The sequence below is a fragment of the Silene latifolia genome, chromosome Y, assembly GCF_048544455.1.
Source record: "Silene latifolia isolate original U9 population chromosome Y, ASM4854445v1, whole genome shotgun sequence".
Classification (NCBI taxonomy): Eukaryota; Viridiplantae; Streptophyta; class Magnoliopsida; order Caryophyllales; family Caryophyllaceae; genus Silene; species Silene latifolia.
Genome location: NC_133538.1, coordinates 180,855,896 through 180,875,244, shown reverse-complemented (window position 1 = coordinate 180,875,244; position 19,349 = coordinate 180,855,896). Strand labels below are relative to the sequence as shown.

Below are 19,349 nucleotides of genomic sequence, written 5' to 3'. Positions count from 1 at the left end.
CAAAGGTTATGTCATAAGTACTTAGTTGTACTGACCATTTTGACATTCTGCCTGAAAGCTCAAGTTTTCTCAGGACAGATTTGATAGGCAGGTTGGTCCTGACAATTATTGGGTGGCTCTCAAAGTAGGGTCTAAGTTTAGTAGAGGATAAAATTTAAGCAAGCACATATTTTTCAAGTAGTCCATACCTTGTTTCTGCATCCAGGAGACTTTTACTTAAATAGTAGACAGGGTGTTGTTGACCTTCAACCTCTTTGGTTAGGACTCCACTTACTGCTGTTTCAGTGCTGATAGGTAAACCGTCAGGGGTTCTCTTTTGTTAGGCTTAGCCAGTAGTGGAGGAGTAGCCAGGTAGGTTTTTAAATCTTGGAAGGCTGCTTCATGTTCAGGCATCCATTCAAATGATTTGTTCTTCCTGAGAAGGTCATAGAAGGATCTGCATCTTTGAGATGCCCTAGATATGAATCTATTCAGGGCTGCAACTCTTCCTGTTAATCTTTGGATATCTTTAACTGATTTGGGAGATTCTAATTCCAAGATGGCTTTTATCTGTTCTGGGCTGGCTTCAATCCCTCTTTTTGTCACCATGTATCCAAGGAATTTGCCTGACGAGACTCCAAAGTGGCATTTCGAAGGATTGAGCTTCATATTTAATTCTTCCAGGATTTTGAAGGTTACTTCTAGATCTTTTACATGATCTTAAGTCTTTTTTGATTAACCACCATATCATCAATATAGACCTCCATTGAATCACCTATTTGATCTTTAAACTTCATGTTGACCAGCCATTGGTAGATTGCCCCTGCATTCTTTAGGCGAAAGGGCATTGTTGTGTAACAATATATGCCCCTTTCCGTGATAAATGCAGTTGTTTCCTGCTCAGTTGGGTGCATCTTGATCTGGTTGAATCCATAATTATTATGATTATTATGATTATTATGATTATTATTATTATTATTATTATTATTATTATTATTATTATTATTATTATTATTATTATTATTATTATTATTGTTATTATTATTATTATTATTATTATTATTATTATTATTATTATTATTATTATTATTATTATTATTATTATTATTGTTATTATTTTTATTGTTATTATTTTTATTGTTATTATTACTATTATTATTATTATGACTATGATGATTATTATTATGATTATTATGATTAGGATTATTATTATGATGATGATTATGATTATTATTATTATGATGATTATGATTATTATTATGATGATTATGATTATTATTGTTATTATTATTATGATTATTATGATTATGATTATTATTATGATTATGATTATTGTTGGGGCCTAAATTATCCTGCCTGACCTGATATAGGCCAGGCAACAGCCAAGGACAACTTCCAGGCAAAAGACATCTGAAACCAGGCATTGATTCAACACGGATAGGCACTAAGCAGGAGTTGATGAAAGACAAGCGAAAGATAACCGGCTGACCTAAAAAGGAAAAGCACCAGGCCACTGCAGCGACAAATAGGCGGTTGATATATGTTCCCTACAAAAAAGGAAGACCAATTCGTAAAGCTATGATATAGGAAGTAGTCAAAACAACGGCTAATAAAGAGGCAACCACCTCCGGGTAAATAGGGCACATTCCCTATTTACCAGGAAACCCTAAACGGCATAAGAAGGAGGAAGAGATCAGCTATAAATAGAAGAGAAGAGAAGATTAGAAGGGACATGAGATATACCCTCACTTTTACTTATATTTTTGTATTCTTAAGCTATATATTCACATCACGCTTTGATATAACAATACTACTGTCGAGGCTATCTAAAACCATAGTAACAATCACTCCTGGCTTGGTGCCCGTGGTTTTTTCCCTTATTCCGTGGTTTTTCCACGTATAAAAATCTTTGTGTCATTGTTTATTAGTTCATTTTGCACTTAATTATACCAATCAGGCGAGTTGTTTGAGTTAGATCACCCTACATATAAATCCCTGGCAGGACAATCTAGATCAGTAAAAAGCCTGTCAAAACAATTGGCGCCCACCGTGGGGCATCTAACTCAAAAATAATCAAAGCCCACAACCAAATACCACAAAAAACTAAGAAAAGATGGCAGGAGATAGTGTTGAGCAACAATTAGTCAGTCGCTAAACAACAAGATTGTTGGAGATGGAACAATGAAACAAAAAATGATCCAGCCGAAGGTAGTGGCAAAATTGAAAGAATCGAATCCGGCCTAAAAATACAAATTTGGGAGAAAAAGCTTCAGGATCAAAGTTGAAAGTCCACTGGCACACCATTCTCCTCAATCATAAGGAACATTGATTTCTCCAATATTGGTACTCCTACTCCATCAAAGTCCAAAGCAGGAGAAGGAACGGACTCAGGAGAACTCCAAAATGAAGAGACCTCATCGATCGAGTAACACGGCCATTATGATGGCCATGCTCCAGAAATCCAAAAACTTCACGAGAGATTTGAAAAGATTCTAGGAGTTCCTACCCCAATTGAAGAAGCAAATCCGGAGAGAGCTATCTTTGATTCACCCTTTGTGGATGAAATAGCAAAAATAGACGCAAAGAAATTTGTGATTCCCTCAATGAGAATCTATGATGGAACCACAGATCCACAAAACCATGTTGCCTATTACAAGCAAAGGATCTGGCAAAGCATCAATTCCCGATGAACTACGTCAAGTCCGCATGTGTAAGGAATTTGGAACAACTCGAACGGACCTGCCCTGCAATGGTACATAAACCTGCCAAATGGAAGCATCAAGTCCTTTCACGACCGGTCAACTCTTTCAATCATCGGTTTGCAAAGCAGGAACTAGAAAAGAGATCCAGTGACTGCGTACGGGGGTTAAACAAAAGCCTGGAGAATCCATCGGATCCTACATGATAAGATTCAACAAAGAAAAGGTTTCAATCCCCAGATGTGATGTTGGAACAGCCGTTGAAGCTTTCAGGCAAGGGCTACCCCCGGAGTGACTTCTACGATGCAATGACCATGAAGCCTGTCATACCTTTGAAGATGTCCAAGCATTAGCCATAGGCTATATCAGTCTGGAAGAAGACAAAGGCTACAAGGCGAGATAATGCGACAACAACTCAGGATATGACAAAACCAACGAAAAAGCTTTAACCACAGAGGAAGCGGTTCCAGGCCATCTCCCTACACGAGACCCGTGGATCGAAGTCAACTATACACATGAACAACGAGGTAACTCCTATACTTATCCTCCTGTCCAGGAATATAACTTCTCTGTTGACATTGCAGGACTGACCAAGAGACTTGACCATATGGGAGACATTGTCAAGTGGCCAAAGAAGTCAGACAACCCCAACTCAAGAAAAGACACCACTAGGTGGTGCGAATTTCACATGGACATAGGACACACAACAGAAGAATGCCTGGGATTACGGAGACAAGTGGCTTACCTGCTAAAGAAAGGATACCTGAAAGACTTGATGCCAACAAAGAACAGGGAAGATGATGGAACAAGAAAAAACACAAAAAGGCAACGTGACTTACCCCCTGCACCACCCATTTATGAAGTCAAATTCATCAATGGAGGATCAGAAATTTGTGGCTTGACCAGCTCAGCTACAAAGAAAATTACCAGGGAGTCAAAAATGAAATCTCCTTTTAAACCTTTCAATTTACCTCAAATTACTTTTGACGACACGATATGCGGGGCATTCCGGACCTCCACCATGATGACCTGGTGATCACCATGCAAATAGGGACGCACGTGTCATGAGAATCCTGGTAGATGGAGGCGGTTGATAAACCCGATCATGCTTGATGTCCTTAAAGCAATGAAGATTGATGAAAGCCAAATCATAAAGAAGTCTAATGTCCTAGTGGGATTCAGTGGAGAAACAAGAAACACACTGGGAGAAATACACCTGCCCACATACGTGGAAGGAGTATCTTCATACGAAAGATTCGGAGTCTGATCGCTGTCATCCTACAATGCCATATTGGGAAGACCATGGATCCACAACGTAAGGGCCATACCCTCCACCTATCACCAATGCATCAAAATACCAACAGAATGGGGAGTAGCAACCATAAAAGGTGAACATAAATATGCCCGGGAATGCTATCTTGAGTCGAAGCCTTCAAGGCAAGGTAAGTCCCTCGCCTAGCAATTACAGTACCTGTCGGGACAACTCATGTGGCGAAACCAAAATGGAAACTCGATCAAGTAATTTTAGACCCCTGAGTACCCGACAGGCACGCATCTTGGTAGGATCGATGTCCCCGATAATATCAGGCCAGAATTAGTAAATTTTCTTAAAGGTAAATCTTCATGTTTTGCCTGGTCACATTTTGATATGACCGGAATAGATGCCAATATTATTACACATAAACTAAATATAGATGAGTCTTATAAGCCTGTCCAGCAGAAAAGAAGAAAGTTTGCTGCTGAAAGACACGCTATCATTAATGAAGAAGTAGACAAACTATTGGACATGGGGATGATAAGAGAAGTCATGTACCCTAACTGGCTAGCCAACGTAGTGGTGGTACAAAAGAAGAATGGCAAGTGGAGAGTTTGTGTAGATTACACAGACCTCAATAAAGCTCGCCAAAAGACCCATTTCCGCTCCCACACATATACGCAATGGTGGATGCTACAAAGGGCATGAACTCCCGACATTCATGGATGCCTCAAGTGGATTCAACCAAATCAAGATGCACCTATCTCGATCGGGAACATCTTTGCATTTATCACGGAAAGGGGCATATCTTGCTATACAAAGAATGCCCTTTGGCACGAAAAATGCGGGGGCAACATACCAACGCCTGGTCAATACAATGTTTAAGGACCAAATAGGAGACACCATGGAAGTCTATATTGATGACATGGTAGTTAAATCAAAGAAAGTCAAGATCATGTCGGGGACTTGGAGATGACCTTTAAGATCTGGAAGAATTCAATATGAAACTTAACCCATCCAAATGCCATTTTGGAGTATCTTCAAGAAAATTCCTAGGTTACATGGTGACCAAAAGAGGAATAGAAGCCCCGAGAACAAATAAGAGCCATACTAGAACGGAATCCCCAAGTCGGTCAAAGATATTCAAAACCGACAGACGAGTTGCGACCACTGAATAGATTTATTTCCGGATCATCGAAGGTGCAAGGCATTCTATGACCTACTCGGGAAGAACAAAGCATTCAAATGGTTGCACGAACACGAGTCGGCATTCCAGGAGCTCAAAACATACCCGACTACACCTCCGCTACTTGCCAAACCGGACAAAGGAGAACCCCGACGGTCTACCTATCATCACGAAACAAGAGTAAGTGGAGTCCTGACCAAAGAAATTGATGGCCAACAGCATCCAGTTTACTATGTAAGTAAAAGTCTCCTAGACGCAGAAACCAGGTATGGCCTACTTGAAAAATATGTACTTGTGGACAAGGCCCTCGGGAACTGCGTCCGCGGGATCCACACTAGGCATAATCGACTCGAGGTTCTTTCGAATCGAATTAAGACAAATTAGAGTCACCACCAAGTTTTTTGGGAACTTGGAACCGTTCAAGTCAACTTTACACCTTTCATCGAAAAGCATAAAGCCAATCGACTACGAGTGATTAAAGATAAAGACTTGTACCCTATATCACTCGATTTGAATGACTCTCGTAATAGAATGGTATTTAGACGGATCCACAAACCATAGATCTTGAGTAAGGGGTGAGGGTACGTGTTAGGAAGCCCATAAGGACACCTAACCCCGCCCGTCAATAACGGCCTCTACTAAGTCAAGTGTCGGATTTCAAACAAGGTCATAGCTACTACGATATATGATATGCAAACATCGTTTTAAACTATAACATGTGACAACAATTTCTATGTCGTTTTAGATGCAACTAAATTAACTTTGTCAAAGTTGTAATTTAGCATGTGGGTTGATTGATCTAACAACATACAAAACAAAGCAAACAAGGCTTAAGGGGGAATGGGGGAGCCGTGGGGATCTACCCTATTACAACCCAGGCATTTCATGCCGACACAACGATAAATTAAAGATACAACTCAATCTAATTACAACAACTATCGTAATTACTTTGACTCAGATTACAATACAAACTAACAAAATACAACTTAAACTATTAAGTCTTAATAAACGAAACAAATGTAAACAAAAAAAGCTAAAGCTAAGTTAGACTAATTAAAGATGTTAGCCGAATTATTAGTTAATAAACAAATTAGATTAGAATTAAACTAATTAAATTAAAATAAATAAGTACAAAGGCTTGAAATAAATTAGGTACAACTTATTAATTAAATTGAACCCAACTTATTAAAATTATTCACCAATCCATATTTATTAAAATAGGATTAGTAAACAATTAAAGAAACAAAAGAGGAAAAGAAACTAAAACTGGCAGACCCGTGCAGTGCACGGATCAGAAGTCAGACAGGCCCGTGCAAGGCACGGTTTTTGTAGAAAAGCAAAGTTAATTATGTTTTAATTACGAAATCAGTAAAATAAATTACGAAAAAATTCATTAAATTAAATTTACAGATTTTGAACCATAAAAGATAATTAAAACAACTTTTAAAAAAATAGAAATAAATAAAACAAATTAAAGGTTAATTAATTACAAATTGAATTAAATAAATACGAACTAGGTTAGGTACAATTCTAAATCGTCAACGAGTGCAAATGGAAAGGTGTTAAGCACGCACTTCCATGCTAGCGAGAAAATTAGTGAAAGGGAAGATGAATTCAATTAAGTTACAGAATTGTTAATCGGTTTTTAAAGCTATGTCGATGTACCCTAAAGTGTCTAATTAGGTTATTAAACAGATCTAATATCATCTAAACGAGTTATATATTAACAATCAGAGGTCATACTAACATGTAAATGGTCCAGGGGCAGGTCGAATCACACGAAACAAAGGAGGGGTCAAAAGCGAAGAACGAAGTCAGAAATCGTTTTATTAATGCCCTACCTTGAACACGAGGATATGTAAATGAGACGGGGTTGTACGACCGACTGATGTAGCGGTTTCTTTCCCATCTCAAGTCAACGCGGGTGTTCATGGTGGTACTTTAACTCATACTCGGACTAAACTAGTTTCGTAGTTAATTAGAACAATCGATAAACAAAAAAAACGATAAACAAACAAAAACAAACTATAAAAAACAAACATAAAAAACGAAATAAAAGGGAGAAAGAAGAGGATTTGATGCACCCTCAACCTACATGTATCGTTGACACCGTCTTGGGTCGTAATCGATGGTAGATTTTATCTCAAGAGGCCGTCGTCGACGAAGAAACAAAGCAAACAACACGTTTTTATCGAATCTGGACAGCAACTTTCAAACAGCGATTTCTCTCTCGTTTCACGGTGAAAATTCGATTTAAAAGATGTTTTGAAAACTAAAAAGAGAGGAGAACAGAGATCTTAAAGCAACCCCTGCTCGTTTTGAGTTATTGGGCACGAAAAACGAGCACAAACAAAACTGGACAGACAGGAAAAAGCCGCGAAAACAGAGTGTATAAACACTGTTTTTAGGAATTCGTGTACTCTCAAGGGCAATTTGGCTCGTAAATCTTTGTCTAATGTGTAGATAGATGTTGTATGGTTAATTAGGAACAAGAAACTCGAGTTTTGATGGAGGTTTGAAGGAGGAACGAATTGTTTTTCGAAGAGGACACACAAACTGTTTCAGTTTGGATGTCGGTTTTGTGGAGGGTTTTTGGGAGGCAATTAGGGTTTGTTTCTGAGGTTTAAAGCTTGTTAGTGAAGGTAGGATGTATGGATAACTTAGTGGAATGAATGTATGGTGAAGGGGTGGTATTTATGAGGAGTTAAAGTAGGGCAAAAGAGAGGGAGAGGCAGTCGGGCCTGCTCACGCATAGCTGCTGTCCAGCAGCTTTTATGAGGGTTTGAGAGGGGTTTTCTTGGTGATTAAGCTAGGGTAATATGGGTAGGATACTAGGGTATGGGTTAGGGTTAATGGGTACGGGTTTTGGTGGTATTTGGAGCGGTTTTTGGGCTCGGGATTGAGCTGCCAAAACAGGGGGGTTGCTCGTGTATATGCGGGCTGTTGGGGGGTGTTTGGGATGGAATTTGGGCCGTGGTTATGGGGGTTCGAACAGGGGTGGATGGGTAGAGGCTTAGGTTGGTTAGTGTACTCGAGATTCGTTCCAACTCGTAAAGAAAACGGGCTCAAAAACCGAGCTAAAACCGAGCTCAAAAACGCATGTTTAAAACGAGCTTTTTTCGATTTTTAAATCGATTTTTCAAATCAATTAACACATTAAAATAAATGACTTTTCAAATCAAATACACTCATAAAATGATTTTTCAAATCAAATATTTATTTTATTTTCAATAAAATAAACTTGAGAAAATAAATTCAAAATAAAACAATAAAATGAATTTACTTAAAAAAAGCCATAATTTAAATATCATTTAAATTAATAAAATGAACTCACTTAAAAAAACATTAATTTAAATATCATTTAAATTAATAAAATACTTCATCGACGACGCCCATTCTACATCGTAAAACGAGCTCCAAATAATGACAATGACAACTAAAGAATACATGTGTCCTATCATCATCGGGTGTTTGTCGGGTTCTCTATAAATTCCAATATCGACGGATACGGGTATCTACAGTACTTGCTTTAGTAATGTCCTGCACTAAACTTCGACCTTATTTTGAAAGTCACCCAATCATTGTAAGAACCAACCTGCCTATCAAATCTGTCCTGAGAAAGCCTGAGTTGTCGCGTAATGGCAAAATGGTCAGACAAATCAAAGCACCTATGATATAACCTTTGAACCCAGGACGGCAATTAAATCTCAGGCACTAGGAGACTTCGTGGCTGAATTCAGTCCTACCCTAGAACCAGACCTCATAAAAGAGGTCAATCTTCTTGACACCCAAAAGACAGACCAGGAATGGACTCTCCATGTAGATGGGGCAACAAATATGAAAGGCACTGGCCTAGGACTAGTCCTAAAGTCACCACAGGGAGACCTAATTGCACAGGCTATTAATTGTGAATTCAAAGCCACGAATAATGAGGCTGAATATGAAGCCCTGATTGCTGGATTAAAGGTATGTATAGAACTCGGTGTAGCAAATCTCAAGGTAAAAACTGACTCTCTCTTAATTTCCAATCAAATCAAAGGAGTATATGCTGCAAAAGATTCAAAGATGATACTCTATTTGGAATATGTCAAAAACCTTTGCAAAAAATTCAAAACCTTTGACATTGACCAAATACCAAGGGACTTAAATACCCAGGCGGATGCCCTAGCCAGCCTGGGATCAAACTTCAGCCTACTTTGTGTTTGACAAAATACCCATCGTCCACCTGTTGGAACCAACCATAGAAAGGCCTGAACAAATTTGCCCTATCCAGGAAGATACAACCTCCTGGACTAAACCTTACTATGATTGGTTCCTACAGAGGATACTCCCTACAAATAAAAACGAAGCAAGGGCCCTGAAAATCAAAGCATCCACTTATACCATTATAAATAACACCTTGTTTAAAAAGTCTCAGGCTGGACCTTACTTACGTTGCCTGGAACCAAATGAAGCCAGCCAGGTCATAGAAGACATACATGATGGATACTGCGGAAATCATAAAGGTGGAAGAAGCCTGGCAAGCAAAATTCTCGGTGACAAGGCTACTTCGGCCAAACCCGAGAGCCGATCGCATAGCATATAGCTCAAAATGTGAAGCCTGTCAAATCCATTCCCCTTATATCCATCAACCATCAGAGCTACTACATTCCATCTCATGGCCATTCATGAAATGGGGCATGGACATAGTAGGCAAGCTACCTCGGGCGCTGGACAAAAAGTCTTCATGCTAGCAATGACTGACTACTTTTCCAAATGGATAGAGGCAGACTCTTACAGGCAAGTCAAAGAAAAGGATGTCATATCATTTATTAAACGGAATATTCAGAAATAGTCTGTGAGAATGGTACACAATTTGTGGGAAAAAGAACAGCAAACTTCTGTGCACAATGGAATATCAACCTAGTCACATCTACACCAGGCTTCCCTAAAGCCAACGGCCAAGCAGAATCAAGTAACAAAGTAGTAATTGCTGAAGAAAAGTGAAAAGAAGAAAAGGAAGATGGGCGGAAGAGCTCCCCTAGTCCTATGGGTGACAGGACCACACCCAAAAAAGCCACACAGGCCGGACACCATATTCCCTGGTCTATGGTGCGAAGCGATAATACCGGTGAGAAATTCATGTGCCAACTACGAAGCGACTGAACACAATAGAAGAGAACATGCCCCTATTACAGGATAACCTACTCTTCGAGAAGAACTAAGGGATGCACCAAAGTCGGGATAGCCGCCTACCAACAGCGTCGCGAGGAAGTTACAACAAAAATGTCAACATCGGAGTATTCAAAGAAGGAGACCTGGTACTAAGAAAAGTTTTCCCCAACACCAGAGAAAAGAACGCAGGCAAACTAGCCCCTACATGGGAAGGCCCGTACTTAATTGATTCAATAGTGGGACAAGGAGCTTACAGGCTACAAACTTTGGAAGGAGAAATGATCCCCAGGTCTTGGAACATTTCCCACTTAAAACTATTTCATATCTGAGAAGCAGGTAAAACTACCTATCCTATATACATGTCAATAGAACTTTCTGCTATGTGCTAAGTTGCTTACTGTTATTCTTAGCTTCACCTAAAACTTTATTTTAAATCCTGAAAACTTGTTTTACGCCTTCTTTTCACTTATTATATGTTACACTTTAGGCTTAAACAAATGTTCAGGATTGAGGGCCACTCCACCCAACCTGAACAGCATTTCTAAAAATGCTCTAATTTGGCACCGCCCGCTGCTGACCCGAAAATTAAACGAGCTCAGTACATAAAAAGATAAGTACAAAGGTGGAATAGACCATAGTACTTGTCAAAGAAGCCCTCTGACAGTGAGGGCCATAAGCCCTCCCGACCAAGCAACCACCCTCATTCTCAAAAGCCCTCCTGACAGGCAGATAGAGCCACCATTCCCCATAAACACAGGAATGAGGGCCATAAGCCCTCCTGACAGGCATTACTCTAACAAAAAAATCACATGAATGTACAGGTACAAATTCCAGTCAAACACAGCAAGAAAATCAAGAGAAGAAAGGATATATATATTAAAACCTACCCAGGAATATACCCTTCCCAGGCAACAAACCGTTTATCCAGGAAAAGCCAACAAAAACCAAAACAAATCCTAAATTATTTGTTCAGGGAACATCCCCCCCTGAATAGGCCAAAACAACACAAAATTCCACAACAGAAAAAATCAAACTAGCCCGCCTTGGACACAGTAGCAGAGCCAATCCCCTCATCAGCAGCCTCCTCTTCTTCATCTCCCTCCCCTTCAGCATCACTATTTTTCCCTTTGGATGGAGGAGAGTCCACTTCCTCGTCGGCATGCAACTTACAAAGCTCAGGATAAGTGGTATTGAGATCAGCCAACTCCTGATCAGGATTCCAAAAAGGCCTGACTTCAGCAGGCTCTTTCATAGCATCCACACGGCCCTTGCCAAAGAAATACAGTGCAACATCTTTATACCTAGCCTGGACCTCATCCCTCTCTACAGCCAATTCTTCATTTACTTTTAACTGCTCCTGCATAGCCTGCTTTTCAGCCTTCAACTCTTCCTGAGCAATATCAAACTTAGCCTGAAGAGCTTTCAGAGCATCCTGAGCAGATTTCAGCTTAGAAGACTCCACCAGCAACCGAGCCTTCCCTGCCTCATTATCCTCCTTCAAAGAATGATTCTCAGCCTTGGACACCTCCAACTCAGCTTTAAACTTGTCAGCATCTTTTTTCAAGATTTGTACCTCCCAATCCAAGGCATTTTTTAGACCATGGACTGATTCCAGTTGACAGGCGCTCCTCAGCACATCATTAACATTCTAAAACAAAAGAAAAATGCCTATCTAAGCCACAAAAAAGAAAACACACACAAAAACCCACAATAAACAAAGACAGAGAATATATACCTCCTGAAGCATGGTAATCAGGTTGGCAGCATAGTCCCTGGAACGATACATAGCAGCCAAAGCACGGGCAGAAGCTTCCTCTGCCTGGTACTTGAAATAGGGATCATCAACCACAAAAGCCTGAGCCTGAATTTGATCCTTGGCAAACTGGACCTCATCCATACGAGCCCTGACCCCCCTGACCTCATAAACTCCTCTAGATTCATCCACTCTCTTCCTCTTCTCAGGACGGTCACTATCATCCACAATCTTTTCAAGAGACGCCAACTGAACCTCCTGCACAGGTTCCTGAACTTGAACAGCACTGTCACTTCCCGTTGCCTCACTGCTCTTTGACTTCTCCCCTGTAATCTGGGAGACCCCTGCCTTCACCAAAGACAGACCAAAACTAGCAATTCTGGGAGAAGCCCTGGTAGCTGCACGACGAGTTTCTAAATCAGCAATATAAGCATAAATCCAATACAGGAAATAGAATGACAAAAATAAGCAAAATAACTTACTCCCTAATGAAGATGCCCCTGGAACCTTAGTGCTCTTTACAGGCTTATACGTACTCAACTTAGCCTTCTTAAAACGAGGCATAGAAGCTTGCCCCAGACAGGCAGGCCAAGCCCTCTCCTCTTCAGGCAGCGCCATAAACGCTGCTATCCGGTCAGCCGACCCCTCAGCATCAGGATCATTCACCCAATCATTTACTAAAAGAAAGCACGGGCAAAGCAAGTAAACTCTCCAAAACATATTATTACCAAACCAAAAATAATGCAGGAAAGAAAGTTACCTCCTTCAACAGCTGGGTAATTCAGATAGTCCAGGTCAGGGGCAATTGAATCAGCCTTGATAAACATATAAGTTTGAGCCCATCCTTTATCATCCCCTGAATCAAAGTTGGTAATCAGGTGAGCCATCTTTGACCTGACTCGAAAATTGAACCTCCAGTAGAATGACTCTTCAGGTGATAGACATTCTTGAAATCATCCAGGGTAATAACCAATTTATGCTTAGAACATAAATGCTCAATAGAATGGACAATTTTCCAAACCATTGGCATGAGTTGAAACGGAGGAACCCTAATAGCCCTAATCACCTCAGTCATAAAAGGAGAAAGGGGAAGCTGACCGCCACCCCGAACGCCCACTCAAAAAATACGAGAATCAACCCGGGCTACTCCAATTAGCCCCGACAGGACCGTTCTCGGGAATCCAAACCTCGGCCCATGAGGAATAAGGCCCCTGCCCTTTATATAATGCTCAAAAGCAGGTTTGATTGATTGGCTTCTTGAAAAGAAGCCGCCAAAGCCTTATTAGGAGAATATTCAACCCCCTTATAAGACATGGAGAACCTCCGGAGGAGCAACAACCTCCACCACATCATCCTCGGGGATGATATCGTGGACCCCCTCAACCTCGGCAGAAACCATTTCAACTTCAACAGAACTTTTTCACCTCAGCAGAGCTTTTAAAGTCGTTGTCCTTCTCCGCCACCACCATATCTTATTTTTTCTCGGAAGATGAATTTTTCAAAGAGAGAATTTTTTAGAAAGGGAAAGAAGAAATTTGGGGATTGAAATGTGGAAGCAATCACGGCAAAGGAAGGATATTTATAATCGCAAATCCTAAACGGCTAGAAAAGCAAGTGGTAGAGACTAATCATGACTCTCCTAGGTTTTTGTGAACCTACCCTATTAATGACAAATAACCGTTACAAGAAGTTGAATCAAACACCAATTCTAAATCCGATAAAAAGACCCTGCACAAATCACTTGCCTGGCCCAAATTTTTATCTCCTTATTCCTAACCAGACCTAATAATGGAATAAGCATATAAGGGGCAATTGTTGGGCCCTAAATTATCCTGCCTGACCTGATATAGGCCAGGCAACAGCCAAGGACAACTTCCAGGCAAAAGACATCTAAAACCAGGCATTGATTCAACACGGATAGGCACCAAGCAGGAGTTGATGAAAGACAGGCGAAAGATAACCAGCAGCCTAAAAAGGAAAAGCACCAGGCCACTGCAGGTGACAAATAGGCAGTTGATATATGTTCCCTACAAAAAAGGAAGACCAATTCCAGAAAGCTATGATATAGGAAGCAGTCAAAACAACGGCTAATAAAGAGGCAACCACCTCCGGGTAAATAGGGCACATTCCCTATTTACCAGGAAACCCTAAACGGCATAAGAAGGAGGAAGAGATCAGCTATAAATAGAAGAGAAGAGAAGATTAGAAGGGACATGAGATATACCCTCACTTTTACTTATATTTTTGTATTCTTAAGCTATATATTCGCATGTCACGCCTGATATAACAATACTCTGTCAGGCTATCTAAAACCATAGTAACAATCACTCCTGGCTTGGTGCCCGTGGTTTTTTCCCTTATTCCCAGGGTTTTTCCATGTATAAAAATCTTTGTGTCATTGTTTATTAGTTCATTTTGCACTTAATTATACCAATCAGGCGAGTTGTTTGAGTTAGATCACCCTACATATAAATCCCTGGCAGGACAATCTAGATCAGTAAAAAGCCTGTCAAAACAATTATGATTATTATGATTATGATTATGATTAATATTATGATTATTATTATTATTATTATTATTATGATTATTATTATTATTATGATTATGATTATTATGATTATTATTATTATTATTATTATTATTATTATTATTATTATTATTGTTGTTGTTTTTACTGTTATTATTATTATTTTTATTATGATTATTATGATTGTTATTATTATTATTATTATTATTATTATTATTATTATTATTATTATGACTATGATTATTATTATGATGATGATTATGATTATTTTTATTATTATTATTATTATTATTATTATTATTATTATTATTATTATTATTATTATTATTATTATTATTATTATTATTATTATTACTATTATTATTATTATGACTATGATGATTATTATTATTATTATGACTATGATTATTATTATGATGATGATTATGATTATTATTATTAGTATTATTATTATTATTTTTATTTTTATTTTTATTTTTATTATGATTATTATTATTATTATTATTATTATTATTATTATTATTATTATTATTATTATTATTATTATTATTATTATTATTATAATGATGATTATGATTATTATTATTATTATTATGATTATGATTATTATGATTATTATTATGATTATGATTAATACTATGATTATTATTATTATTATTATTATTATTATTTTTTTATATTATTATTATTAATATTATTATGACTATGATTATTATTATGACTATGATTATTATTATTATTATTATTATTATTATTATTATTATTATTATTATTATTATTATTATTATTATTATTATTATTATTATGATTATTATTATTATTATTATTATTATTATTATTATTATTTTTATTATTATTTTTATTATTATTATTATTATTATTATTATTATTATTATTATTATTATTATTATTATTATTATTATTATTATTATTATTATGACTATTATTATTATTATTATTATTATTTTTATTTTTATTTTTATTATGATTATTATGATTATTATTATTATTATTATTATTATTATTATTATTATTATTATTATTATTATTATTATTATTATTATTATTATTATTATTATTATTATTATTATTATTATTATTTTGCAAGAAAGGTATTTTCTCATATATTCCAAACAAGGGAGTACATAAGATTTCTTACAAGAGTATATCCCCTAAACTATACAATTACAAAAAATGTATTAGGAGTGTAAAGCCTCTATGATGTCTTCATGTAGGATTTGGTGTGACTTGGTAAGGAGGATGAGATCAACACTATGTTGGATCTCCTTGATGAGAAGCTGGGCAGGACGCTCATATCCTTCAAAAACTCTTCTATTCCTTTCATGCCACAGACTGTAAACAGCTGAGGCCAAGCAACAAATGATCTTCTTATTACGCCAATGCTTACGAGGAGTACGTTTAAGAGACCAGAGGAGAAGACTGCGTAGTTCGCGAGTCCCGAACGTGAAGACCCATCCCGAAGCGAGGCCTCGCAGAACTTTGTTGAGAGCAGCAACGAGTGGAAAAAGAGATGACGGGAACTTTGACTGGAGCTTACATAAGAAGCATCTATTAGGCGGACAAATACCCGTTCAAGCATCGATAAGATCCAAAGTAGCAAGTTTTCTCTGAACTGCTAGCATGAGAATAATTCGGTGTCTGGGCAAGAGGGAGTTGTCCAGCAATGGTTTGAAGTAAGATTTAGTCTGATAATGCTGCCTGATAAGATTGTAAGCCTTGAGTAAAGAGAATTGACCTTTGACGACACAATTGTGCAGAGCGGCTTTAGCTTGTTGCAGGGTACCAAAAAGAGTGACAAAAGCATCTTTGGTAAGAATGACACCCCTTAGGCTGTCAGAGAAATAGTCATGGATGGAGAGATCCCAGATGGAGATACCATCTAGGCAGTAATTAGTGACCCATTCCACCCAGATAGAGCCCTGTCCAAGATCTAATAGCCATAACCATTTGAGCATACAGGCCTGATTCCAAGTAGAGAGGTCAGTTACCTGGAACCCACCTTCAAGCCAAGGAGCACAAATACTTTTCCAGCTCTTGAACACCATTTTTCTACCACCCTTATAACCCTAGAAAAATTGCTTACAAAGGGAGGAGATGAGGCTGCAGATGGACTTGGGCAAAAGAAGGCTACTACACCAGAAGTTGCCAATACCAAAAACAATGGAATTCAGGACCTGGTGCTTACCAGCATAGGAAAGTAAGCTGGTGGTACAGCTATGAAGATTCTGAATTTTTTGAATCAGAGGGGCAAACATAGGATTGGTGAGCCTGGATGGGTGAATAGGGAGACCAAGGTACCTAAAAAGGAAAACTCCCCCAGTAAGACCAATGGCATCCAGGATTTGCTGTTTGATATCAGGATCCACACCCCCAAAGTATGTTTCTGATTTATCAAAATTAACTCTAAGGCCAGACTAGCTAGAGAAGAGTTGAAGTACCTCAGCAGCTTTCTGGATAGAAGGAACATCACCCCTAGTGAAAATCATGAGATCATCAGCAAAGATCAAGTGTGTGAGACCCATCTTAGCACATTTAGGGTGAAAAGAGACATTTGGGTCCCTACACATGACCCTGAGAATACGTGAGAGGATTTCCATGCACAGCACAAAGAGTAGAGGGGAAAGAGGGTCACCCTGCCTAACCCAACTTTTCCCTTTGAAAAAACCATGGTGAGAACCATTCACTTTGAGAGTATAGCAGGGACCAGTAACACATCCCATAATCCATTTAATGAAAGAAGGAGGGAAGTTAAGAGCACTAAGCATATTCTGTATAAAGGGCCACTGAATGGAGTCAAAAGCCTTACTAATATCCACTTTAAGCAAACATCTAGGAGTAAGGAATTTCCTTGAGTAACCTTTAATAAGACTCTGAGTGAGCATGACATTACCATGAAGGCTTCTGCCAGAGATGAAGGTAGCATGTTCTTTACCAACAAGCTTGTCCATGACCCCTTGGAGCCTCACAGTCAAGACTTTACTTATGGTTTTATAAATGATGGAGCAGCAGGAGATGGGACGAAAGTCCTTGACACTAGAAACAATCTTCTTTTTATGAATGAGGGATATGAGAGAGACATTAGCTTGTTTAGGCATGAAGTTGGTCTTGAAAAAATCCAAAACAGCCAAACAAAAATCATCAGCAATGATATCCCAGGAAGCCTTGAAAAAGCCATAAGAGAAGCCATCAATACCAGGGCTCTTGGAAGAGTGAATAGAAAAAAGAGCAGACTGTATCTCAGTCCTAGAGATGGGGAGCAGTAAGAGCAGCCTGATCTTGGACTGATAAGCACTAACCATTAGGTATAAAGCAAGGATCAATAGGATGAACATCAGAAGAAGAACCCAAAAGCTGTTGATAGTAATCAACAAAAGCCTCCCCAACATCATGTAAGCCACTATGCAAGGATCCATGGATGTCATGAATTTCACCAATATATTGGCTCTGCTGTCTCTCCTTAATTTTTGCAAAGAAGAACTTGGAGCACGAATTATTATGCTTAATATCATGAACTTTAGCCTTTTGTATAAGAATTTTTGTTTCAGCCAACTTAAGGGACCAAAATTCCTGAGAAACAGTCTTCTCCTTAAGAATAAGGTCTTCAGAAAGAGGAGATTGTTGCAAGGCAAGGAAACATTGGTTAAGCTTAGCCTGTTTCAGTTTGACTCTGGTACTGATGTTAGAAAAATGAGCTAGATGTAAAGCAGACAAGGACTTCCTTGTGTTCTTGAGTTTTGCCATAAGCCTATGCATAGAATTACCCACTGGTGAAATTTGCCAAGCCTCAGCAACCTTGGTTAAGAACTCAGGATGATTAATCCAACAGTTAAGGAACTTAAACTGTTTCTTAGGGAGAGGATCATTAGAGAAGGAAAGGAGAGCAGGAAAGTGATCAGATATGCCAGGAGGGAGAAACTGAGCAGTAGTTTGAGTAAAAGAGATAAGCCAGTCAGCATTAATGAGAACCCTGTCTAATTTAGAGTAAACCCTGGTGTTGACCTCTTGTTTATTAAACCAGGTAAAGTCACTACCTGATCCATGCATATCATCCAGACCATACTCAGATAAGCAGGAGTTAAAGTCAGTCATGTCAGTGAGATCAGGAGGAGTATTACTAATCTTTTCATGAGCATATCTGACAATATTGAAGTCACCCATAACCACCCAAGGACCAGTCTGATGGGATTGCTGGATCGGACTATTCCAGAGGGATTGTCTAGCCATAGGACAATTACTACCATAGACAACAGATAAGTGAAAAGACCTGCCAGAGGCAAAGTGCTGAACAAGACAATGTACTACCTGAGCATGTTCCTGCAGAACAGAAACCTTAGTAGTAGAAGTATCCCAGAGAAGCCAAATCCTCCCATTATGATGCATATTGTAATTGCAAAAGCTACTGTACTTTTTGAACTTGGACCTTAGAATCCTATGAGATTTAGTGAGCTTCACTCTAGTCTCAAGGAGACCCAGGATATCAATTTTATTATGCTGAATGAAGTTAACAACCTCTAAGTGCTTCACCAACTTATTGAACCCCCTAATATTCCAAGTAGACACAATCATGGAACATTAGGAGGGGGGGGATCATCCACTAATTGGCCAGCTTCCAAGGCAGATTGCTCAGAGGTAGTAGCCAAGACACTAAACTTGTTAGGAGAGCAAGGCAACTGAACAGTAGTGTTTTCAGAAGTAAAAACATCATAGCCAGGAGTCACACTGACCATCTGAGCAGTGGAACCCTATATAGAGGGAGCCTGACCTAGCACACTGCA

General features: G+C 38.5%; 1 protein-coding gene across 1 annotated transcript; it reads right to left on the bottom strand.

The window, feature by feature from the left end:
- Positions 1-17,865: 17,865 nt before the first annotated feature.
- Positions 17,866-19,140, bottom strand: LOC141629546 (uncharacterized). Its single transcript, XM_074442526.1, has one exon. The coding sequence runs from the start codon at positions 19,138-19,140 to the stop codon at positions 17,866-17,868; it is 1,275 nt and encodes a 424-aa protein (XP_074298627.1).
- Between the last annotated feature and the right edge of the window lie 209 nt (positions 19,141-19,349).